The sequence below is a fragment of the Vicia villosa genome, linkage group LG2 (genome assembly GCF_029867415.1).
Source record: "Vicia villosa cultivar HV-30 ecotype Madison, WI linkage group LG2, Vvil1.0, whole genome shotgun sequence".
NCBI classification, from domain to species: domain Eukaryota; kingdom Viridiplantae; phylum Streptophyta; class Magnoliopsida; order Fabales; family Fabaceae; genus Vicia; species Vicia villosa.
In genome coordinates this window covers 213330686-213341057 of record NC_081181.1, presented here as the reverse complement: position 1 = coordinate 213341057, position 10372 = coordinate 213330686, and the positions used below count along the sequence as shown (strand labels likewise).

General features: G+C 35.4%; 1 protein-coding gene across 3 annotated transcripts; it reads left to right on the top strand.

Moving 5' to 3' along the window:
* The first annotated feature begins 360 nt into the window (after nucleotides 1-360).
* On the top strand, nucleotides 361-9810 carry LOC131653807 (uncharacterized). 3 transcript variants are annotated; one of them, XM_058924098.1, is made up of 14 exons: nucleotides 361-519; nucleotides 1403-1502; nucleotides 2213-2340; nucleotides 2913-3066; nucleotides 3223-3332; nucleotides 4661-4744; nucleotides 4850-4898; nucleotides 4985-5076; nucleotides 5489-5615; nucleotides 5811-5884; nucleotides 5969-7401; nucleotides 8413-8526; nucleotides 8605-9355; nucleotides 9555-9810. In XM_058924098.1, the coding sequence occupies exons 2-13, from the start codon at nucleotides 1410-1412 to the stop codon at nucleotides 9168-9170; spliced, it is 3024 nt and encodes a 1007-aa protein (XP_058780081.1). In that variant the 5' UTR covers nucleotides 361-519; nucleotides 1403-1409; the 3' UTR covers nucleotides 9171-9355; nucleotides 9555-9810. The 3 variants fall into 3 exon arrangements, with proteins under 3 accessions (XP_058780081.1, XP_058780082.1, XP_058780080.1); XM_058924099.1 differs by having other exon boundaries at nucleotides 5486-5615; nucleotides 8437-8526; XM_058924097.1 differs by having other exon boundaries at nucleotides 5486-5615.
* Nucleotides 9811-10372: the final 562 nt, after the last annotated feature.

Here is a 10372-nt window from a genome sequence, read left to right as displayed (position 1 = left end):
CTAGAAAATATCTTATTTATCAAAATACTTTTATAAATGGAAAAATTATATTTATGATTCATATCCAAATTAAAATAGGTCTTTTTTTATAAATAATAAACTCTTTTGATAAATTAATTAATTAATTTAGTTTAGGTTTTTATTAAATTTTAGAATCAAAGTATACCACTAATTTTTGTTAAATGATAATAAAATGTTAGTAATATTTTAAAAAATAACAAATAAAATAAAACAAAATAGAGAGTCAAAGAGGGAAAAACAAAGGGCAATCATTGTAATTAAACCAAACCGAAAGGACAATAAGCGTAATTTTGCATGACAACGACGTTTAGAGAGGGAGAAGCAGCAGCCAAAAAGTTGCATCCAAACAAAGCCTTCTCTCCTCTCTCTCTCTCTCTCTTTTTAAGACGTCACATTGTGCATTTCTCTGCCTCTTACCCTTTGCTCGTGTTTTCGCAATCTTCCGCTTCTCGAACAATCTCCGCCTCACAGTTTCGTATTCTTCCCGATCTCACCACTGTAAGTAAATCCACTTCTAATCCATGGCCTAATTTTCTCGATTCAATCCTAATTTTATAGATCCCTAATTGATTCGTCGATTGGTTTTTGCTGTTGATTTCATCGATCGTACATGTAGCTCGCAATTCAGCTTGTTTCACTGTTGTTTTTTATGCTTGAATTCATAATCCAATGTTTTCTATCGGATTTTGTAGGATTCAGATTCTGTTAGTGTTGAAAATATTTTAATTAGGTATTCGATTGTGAATTTATTCCCCTTTTTATGTGGAATTATATACTCTGATTACTATTTAGCTGATCTATGAGGCATGCTGCAATCTATTTATTTATTGATTTATTTTTAATTGTAAGTTTTTAGTGTGAGTGTATGAATTCAAGCTGTGTTGATAGCTGTAGTTAGTTTTACTCATCTGGTGTCATTATTTTGCATAATCTATGGATTTTTCCTGATTTTTTTACTGTATATCTATGTAGCACCGACATCTCTGAAAAAGTCGTGTCCGTGTTGGTGTTGGACACATGTACAGACACTTGTGATTACATTTAATTTATTATTTTTCAAATTATTACTGGTGTCATAGTGTCAGTGTCCGGTCGTGTTTGGGGTGTCCGTGCTTCATAGCTGTATATCTTAAAGTGACTGGCACATGTTAATATTTATTAGTTTGTTGTGATAAGAGGTTGATGACTATTAAAATTATCGTAGTTGTTGTCGGGTTCCTGGTGCGATTATAGGGATTTTCCTTTTGCTTTTCTATCCAAAACTTAGAAGCTATAAGTTCGGGATAAAGTTTGTGGTTTATATTGTTTATAATGTTTCCTGCTCACAATATTACTTGATAGTGATGATATGTGTTTTTTGGTCTACTTAATTTTTGTCCAGAGCAATCATGAGTGATGAAGGAGAAAGGACTTGTCCTCTCTGTGCTGAAGAGATGGATTTGACTGATCAGCAATTGAGACCATGCAAATGTGGCTACCAGGTTTTATTCTATTTTTATGTGTTTTTTATTCCGCAATAATCTGATTGATGTTGTGTTTTTTAAGTTTATATAAATTTCTTTAGCATTGGGTCACTTGGTTTGTTGGTCTGTGCATATTTTTTTATCCTTTGATCGTTTGACATTTGGCATTCTTCAATCCTTACTATTCATCCATTGTTGGTGGGCTCAAAGTCAAAAGACATTCTTGTCTGTCGAACTGGTTGGTCATAGGATCCTAGAGTTAGCCCAGCTGAAACCTTGGAGTTGGCTAAGTTAAAGCCTCGCTTGCATTCATATTCCCGATTTCATTATGGATCAATAATCGCAATCGCATAGGATGTTTAGGATGTTTAGGGGTTTATTCGTTGCGAGACAATTGGTGGTGGGATCTATCATATGTGTCCTGGGTTGTAGTTTCTGGCTTTGCTTTTTTTTAAGTTGGGTGAGAGTAATGTTTTTTTGTAAAATTTTATTTTCTCGCTGTTTCAGGCAGGGCGATTTTCTCTCTTTTTTGTTTTCTGTTGTTGAGGCACTCAATGTGCAAATATTTTGGTGATCTAATAATTTTTTTTAGCTTACAAAATAAACTATTAAAATACGTGCTATTCCCTTCTCTCTGTCGTGTGTTTTGTTTTCTGAGACTTGCTTGGTTTCTATAATCATGAACACAAACAATGTTGAATGCCAACTGTTTCTGTAATCGGCTGTAGATTTGCGTTTGGTGTTGGCATCACATAATGGACATGGCTGAGAAGGACAACACAGAGGGAAGGTGCCCTGCATGTCGTTCTCCATATGATAAGGAAAAGATTGTCGGGATGGCTGCAAACTGTGAGAGGTTATTCTTTTAACAGTACATTTTGTAGGCTTTAAATGTTTATTCTTTCCACATTCCCTTCCTCCCCTTTTTAATTAAGTGTGCATGCATTTGTCTAATTATCATATCATATACACTTTTTAAGTTATAATATCTGAAACATAAAAAGTACACACATATATATATATATATATATATATATATATATATATATATATATATATATATATATATATATATATATATATATATATATTATATTAGGATATGGAACTCGTAAGCTGTACTTTTTATGTTTCAGATAGAACAAGGTAGATCTCAGTTATTATGGGCCTGTTTGGTTTTATAAAACATTTTTTTATCAATTTTTTTCTTTCCATTTGTTTAGACTATTATCTGTTCAAAACTTTGAAAACGGTAAAGTGAAATTATGGTGTTATTTTTGTGATTAAAATTGAGAGCTTATAAAGCAAGCCAATCAGGCCTTACACTCTCAGTTTCTTAGTTCATGCTAGTCAGAAGCATTTTTTTAAAAATGCTTCTATGCTTGGGCATTTTTGTAATTGTATCTTACTGATAATATCTTTGCTTAGATTGGTGGCTGAAGTTCATATGGAAAGAAAGATGAAGAGCCAAAAAGCGAAGTCTAAATCATCTGAAGGACGGAAGCAGCTCAATGATGTGCGAGTTATTAGGAGGAATCTTGTTTATATAGTGGGGTTGCCTCTCGACCTGGCTGATGAAGATGTAATATTTTGACTTCATCTACTTCCAATAGTTCCCATTTTTTGCATTTCTTCAATTAAAAAAATAGCATTAAATTTTACCTTACCCTCTCATGCCTTTCAATATTTCCCATTGTTCTTTGTGGATGGTTTTTAAATTTTATCAATATTCATGCAGCTTCTCCAGCGGCGAGAGTATTTTGGTCAGTATGGGAAGGTCTTAAAAGTGTCGATGTCTCGGACAGCAGCTGGTGTTGTTCAGCAGTTTCCAAACAGCACATGTAGTGTGTAAGTTTGTGTTCTTTTCAAATTTGTGGCTCAGCTTGTCTTTCTTAGTGGTATTTGCATGATTGTCATGGCAGCCACTATGGTGAGCATGGCATGGAGGCTCTTGGCCATTCCTGAAAGTTAGTGGCGCTACTCTTATTGGTCTCTATGATGTCCTTTTTCATTCTATTATTTTACTTTGTCTAGTTTGCTTTTTTGCGTAGCCTCATATAAACCACAAGCATGCTTGAATTCCTAAAAGTATGGGTTTGTTGTTGTCCAATGATGTATGGCTCAAAGAGAACCCTCAACCATGCTAAATTACTTAGTTGAACTCTAAAAAGAAAATATGAAACCCACTGTTTGCAACCCTCAAGGCGTCTTCTTATTTGCAGTCACCGTCCCAGCATTCTTTTCTCTCCTCTTCTGTGATTTTTTCTCTTCTTCTTGATTGATTTCTGAAAAATGTGAAGAATCCCACTGGCTCTGAAGCACTCTGAAGCATGTACCCGTACCGGATACGAACCCGGTACCAGTATACTTACCATACTCGTGGTGCTTCATCTTTTTTTCATTATTTCGTTTCGAGTAAAATATTTGGTTTTTTCATATATAGTTATAATATTACTTGTGCATTTTAGTTTTTTTCTTATTGTAACTTAACACAAATTTTGACCTTTTAAATTTTTATTGTGATGTTTTAAAGTAAATTGAACAATTTTGCTCTTGATTCATTTCATAGATTAAATCTTGTTTTCTTATTGATAAACCCTTACCTTGATTTTTTTAATAATAAAATGCCATGTAGACACCGTAAATGTACCAATGCATCATAGACCACCGGTTGGACTGAGTAGTATATCTGAGCCGATTTTAGCAACACTGCTAGTAGGCTTCAGTAATGAAGGACTTATGTCAATTGACCGTCAAAAAGTCAAAATCTAATTTAAGTATTGGAGATCACTTTGACAGTCAGTCAAGCTACATGGATTGACATCATAACTCCCTATCACGTTTTGAAGTTCAGGAATATACCTTTCAACTCTAAATCTCCCTTAATAGTTTTGCCTGTAGTTTTTCTTCTTCTTGCTCTACTTATAAGTTCAAAGTTCAATCTATTAGACTATTCTCCACTTGTCAATCCTCCTTACTAGTGCTTCTCTGGGGTCTTCTCCACACATATTCCAATCAATTTGGACGTGATTTTGACTTTGGGAGCTACCCAATTTTTTCTCTGAAAACTGTATTTGTATATCTCGTCTTGATGACCATTAATATTTCTTAACATTTTCATCCATTATAATTTTATTAAAAGTTACAGCTCTTAAAGGAAGGATTTTTCGTTTCAGATATATTACTTATTCAAAGGAAGAAGAAGCAGTTCGATGTATTCAAAATGTGCATGGATTTGTTTTGGAGGGTAGACCTTTAAGGTATCAATCCTTGCACTTGTTGAAGCCTTTTTCTTTTACATATGAGATGATTGACCCCTGGTTCTTGCTTATCAGTTTCTTACGCTATTGGTTTTTACATTTCAGGGCTTGTTTTGGAACAACTAAATATTGCCATGCATGGCTCAGAAACATGGTTTGAAAAATACTGATTCCTGCAAATATTTTTACCTTTTCCTTGATTAGTTAAGCTTTTAATTGTGGAAAAATCTTGATGAACAGCCTTGCAGCAATCCGGATTGTGTATATCTTCATGAGATTGGCTCTCAAGAAGACAGCTTCACAAAAGATGAAATAGTATCAGCATACACTAGGTATTGCTATTACGTGAATTTTGATGCAAAGCAAATTATGTTTTGATTTAAAAATAAAACCATAGTATGTTGTAATTGGTTCATATCCCTTGTCATGTGAGCATTTCATATCAGCATTCAGTTTTTACCTAACAAGGTTGAATCTACCTTACCTTTTTGTGATACTAGACTATTTGTGGATAGCTGAAATGTTAACTGTGAATATCATGTTGAATATGGTTAATTGTTTGGAATCTGAAACCTGATGACTGTCATTAAAGCCAAGGTTTTTAAGGGCAATTGGCAGTTTTTTTGATAGCTAATTAATGACACAATTTATTTTTAAATGGATTAAAATGGGTTCAGATTGTATAAACTGTGTTACCCTAATTTGTGCTTATAATGATTTAGTCACTTTGTTTTTTTTAAGAAGTCATGTTCAACATATTACTGGTGCTGCAACAAATATGGAACGGCGGTCAGGGAATGTATTGCCTCCTCCGTTGGATGATTGCACGAGCAACACTTCAGATAAACCCGTTGTGAAAAATACTTCAAGTGTATGTGTTTCTTTTCGTTCTACCTTTGACTCTTTTTTTGTTAAATTGCCTCTATTTTGGGCGTTGGCCTTTCCTGCATGGTTTCCCTGTGCTGACTCATTATTTAGTTGCTCTTCGTCCAGATTGACTATGCTGCTAAATTCACTTTGCAGCTAAACATGTAGTTTCTAACTTTTTATTTTGATTATGGAGCAGAACTCTGTTTGCACTGTAAGAGGTTCGCCTCCTATTGGTAGTCCTGCAAAGCCTATGGCTCCCCCTGCTGCATGGTAATATATAGTGTTGGATTTGGATTGGAATGTTGAAACTTAAGATTATTTGAAGTTAATTAACATTTGATTCTGTGTTATTAGGGGTTTGCGGGCTACAAATTGTCAGCCAGCTGCTGGCAATCTATCATGTCCTACTGGACTGTCCAAGCCCAAGTCTGATTCCATCAGCAGCACACTACCCTTTTCGTCTGCTGTTGCAAGCACCAATCAAGTTTCACTGCATAGTGAGTCAACAAAGAGGCAAGTGTCAAGTGATGGGCGACATAATATAGTGCCTGGAGAAAAAAGTAACACTATGAATGTCGTGGCGAGTGCAAGTGAAAAAACTCTGTTTTCTGATGTTTCTCTTGCACCTATGAATTCAAACACTCAGTTGTCTTCTATACCATTAGCCAGAGGTAGTTGTACAACATCAAACACAACAAAGTCTATTGACATCAAAGCAAATTCAAATGGCAGCTTTTGTCCCGACGAAGAAGTTGCTGCTACCAATCAAGAGATTCAAAATTTGTCATATGGGCTGTCCTCTGTTGACCTTGATAGAAATGCCAAAAATGAAAATTACAACGTAACCAAACCTAGCAGCCCGCCTCTTGATTATGTATCGGTTAAGTCTATGCAATCTCAAGGATCAGAACATACTGATAAATTCAGAAATGTGATAAATACAAATGCAGCTAATAAAGCCTCTATATCAGACAGCGAGATCTGTAAATCAAAAGAACAATATGATTTAAAATTGGATTCTCAATCTGAGCTAGCATCTGGTTATGTTGAAGTAGAAGATGATGTGACATCTTTTGATAGTCAGAGACTTAAGGATCCTGAAGTTGTTAGTCATTCTTATTTACCTAGGTCACGTTTTCCTCACGTTGCAAATCATAATAATCCTCATACTCTGCAGCATGGTGAACCTTGTACTGTTGTAAATGCTGGTTCTTTAGCCATAGATAATGAAGTTGGGTATGAACCAAAATTACATGGATCTGAAGCAGCATTATGCAATGGCTATTCTGAGAAATCGAACAGCACCAGCTCTTACAGGTTGCTTCATGATGAAAGCAATGATCATCACATTGGAAGATTAACGAGTAAAACAGTTAATATTAGAAATGATGCTGCTACAACAGATAATGGTGAGAGTAGTATAATTTCAAATATATTGTCCATGGAGTTTGATGCCTGGGATGATTTGGCGAAGCTGTTAAGAGACAGCACCGAAAATCAGAATCGTCCTCTAAAGAAATCTAGTTCTTGTAATGTTCAAACCAATCAATCAAGATTTTCTTTTGCAAGACAAGAGGAATCCAAAATCCAAGCCTTTGATATGAATCCATCTCATGGTGCCAACCAACAATTACTCAGAAGCCGCTCACTCATCCAAGATTTTATGGAAACCACAGACGTGTCTTTGGACAAGGTGGGTATTGCATATGGCTTTCCCGCCAATAACATTGAGGAATCTGAAAATCTAGGCAGTGGTCAGTTTGTTGCTTCTTCCAATAAGCTTTCTGGTGAGTATTTATAGCTTACATAAACTAGTCACTCTTTTTATTTATGTAGCGTCCTGAAGCATGGGTACTTCTAAAATGGTGAAGTATCGGTACCAGGTACGCACCCGTACCGGGTACACGTACCGTACTCGTGGTACTTCACTTTTTCTTATTATTCGATTTTGAGTGAAATTTGTAGTTTTCTCAAATATCAATATGCTATATTGAGGTATTTTAATTTCTTTGTTATTATATCTTAACATTATTGTTGATTTTTTATAACTTTTATAGTGATATCTTGTCATGACTCCTATTAATTTTGTTATCTATTCATATATTTTATAGAAAACTCTTATTTTTTATTAACGTACCCGTACCTTGGTTTTTAAAAAAAATGCCGTATTCTGTACCGGTACCAGTACCCGCACCCGCACCGGTACCAGTAACCGTACCTGTACCCGCACTGGGTACCGTACCTATGCATCATAGGTAGCGTTTCTTAACATTGGTTTCTTTTTCTGATTTAGTACTGATGTTATTTTATGCCAATTTTGGCTTAGAGTTTTTCTTTTTGATTGATCTGAATTTTTAAAAAATATCTTACTTTTAGTGGAATTTGCGAGAAGTAGAAAACTTTTGATAGGTATTAGGAATCTAGAGAGCCCAAGCCCACTATTGAAAGTGTATTCCTGAAAAATTGTTAGCTAGCATGCTTATAAATGTAAGTGTATTCCAGAAGGAATAAAGGCTAATAGTGCTCCTAGAGCAGCAAGAGTTGTGTTTTTGTCAAGGCTGAGAGGATAAAATTCCATGAATATATTTGTACAACACTGAAAAAAAGTAAAAAGGTCAAGTGGTCTGGATTTACTCTTGAATTTTTGGATAACCTGGCCTGTCAATTGTGCCGTGATTTACAGTAGAATAGATAACTGATTATGATAATGTCACCAAGTTGAAATTGAAATAACAGCTTCCAAGCTCCTCTTATCTTTGTAAAGACATGCAATGATCTTCCTCTATTATGGTTTTCAGCTAACTCGAAACCACAAATTTCAGCGCCCCCAGGATTTTCAGTTCCAAGCAGGCCACCACCTCCTGGTTTTTCTTCTCATGAGAGAATGGGGCAAACTTTTGACTCAATTTCTGGTTAGTTATTGCTTTGTACGGCTTACACCCACTTCCTGCATATTGTTTGAAATTGAATGACTGTTTTCCTTTTGACAGGGAATTCATTGCTTGACCCTTTCTTACGGAGAAATTCGTATCAGACACCATCAACTGGAAATTTTGGTGGTGCAGGAGACATTGAGTTTATGGATCCGGCTATTTTGGCAGTTGGTAAGGGGAGGCTTCAAGGTGCGCTAAACAGCCCAACACTAGACATGCAATCCAATTACACCCCACAATTAAATTACCTTGAGAACGAAGCCCGACTTCAGTTATTGATGCAAAGATCTCTCTCACCACAACATAACCATCGATTTTCTGAAATTGGTAACACGTTTTCTCAGCTTGGTGATCCTTACGGAATTTCATCACGGATAGATCAATCACATGTCAGTAATCTGGCAACATTTCCTCAACTGTCTCTCCAGCAGTCTAGAAATGCTGTCTTGTCAAATGGCAATTGGGATGGGTGGAATGAAATGCAGAATGGAAATAGGATGGGTATGGCCGAGCTTTTGAGAAATGAAAGACCCGAGTTTAGTAAGTTTTATAGAGGATATGATGATTCAAAATACCAGATGCCAAATTCTGGGGATCTATACAACAGGACATTTGGGATTTGAATTTATTGGTTATACTATCTTTCTCAATTTTGGGCATGGCAAAGCCAAGGCAGAAGTGGAAAAGGGCAAATTTTCTGGCATTGCTAAAGGTGTTCGAGCTGGTTCTGGCTCTCGACATTATTTGTCTAATGAACTACCTATGGCTACGAAGTTAGTCGAAGACGTGCAGTTTATAATTGCAAATGGTAATTTTTCAAACCTCCCCTTTTCTTGATATAATATTTGTGATGGTTTACTTTGCTTCTACCTAGTCTATATTGTGTGCATGAACATGTCTTCAACTGCTCGTTAGCCAGTATTATATTCAAAACAAGACAATTATGACATTACTGTTGGCTTTTCTTAAAAAGCATCACTTACTTTTCCTCCCTTTTCTACGTGTAGTTCCGGATTTGCCGAAGCAAGCTGTGTGAGATTTAAGAAATCAATGATGGATCGAAACGTGATCATTAGCTCAAGCCCACATAGATCTTAGTCCAATGTTCTCTTTTTATGTATAGACAAAGGAAACTTGTCTATTGACAGAAAGTGTGAACTAATCAACTCTATTTATTGGTATTGTAATTTTCTTTACTGAACTTGTGGATATAAATGGAGATTGGGAATATGATTCAAAGGTAATACTTACTAATGTTATTCATATTTTGTGCATAATAGTTTTAATTGCAGTTGAGCACGTTGTATACAAAGCAGGAAGAATGGATGGGATCAGGATCCTCCTGTCCATCCTTCCGACTTGAGCTATTTTCTGGTTTCAGCTAATTAGTTCTGCATTGTTGTGTATCATTAAAATAATACATCCTATTTCATTAATATCAATTTTGTAGTCTTTCATGTTCTGGTCTCAACCTAGTAGTTGGGTGATGTGGTCAATGAGTTTTAGAAGGATTTCATTTATACCAATTGTGTAGTCTTTCATGTTCTGGTCTCAACCTAATAGTTGGGTGAAGTGGTCAATGAGTTTTAAAAAAGGTCGAAGGATTGAGTAGTACCCAAATTCAATGATCGGTTGGGACAATTTTTATATTAGGTTTCAGGTATGTTTCGTGTGAGATGCTACGAGACACTTTAAATCTATTGAACCACTTGTTCAGATATGTTTCAGGTGTTCGTTTTGAGTGATGGGACTTTTAAAATGATAAGGCATACAAATTGAATAAAAGAAATTAACATGCCATAACATTAAATATTATACTTGACAG

Bases quoted from the DNA above. Each gene is read 5' to 3' on its own strand.
- LOC131653807 (XM_058924097.1), top strand. From the start codon at position 1,410: ATGAGTGATGAAGGAGAAAGGACTTGTCCTCTCTGTGCTGAAGAGATG. The intron at 5,616-5,810 runs GTATGTGTTTCT...ATTATGGAGCAG, and splicing joins TTGTGAAAAATACTTCAAGT to AACTCTGTTTGCACTGTAAG. The intron at 5,885-5,968 runs GTAATATATAGT...CTGTGTTATTAG, and splicing joins ATGGCTCCCCCTGCTGCATG to GGGTTTGCGGGCTACAAATT.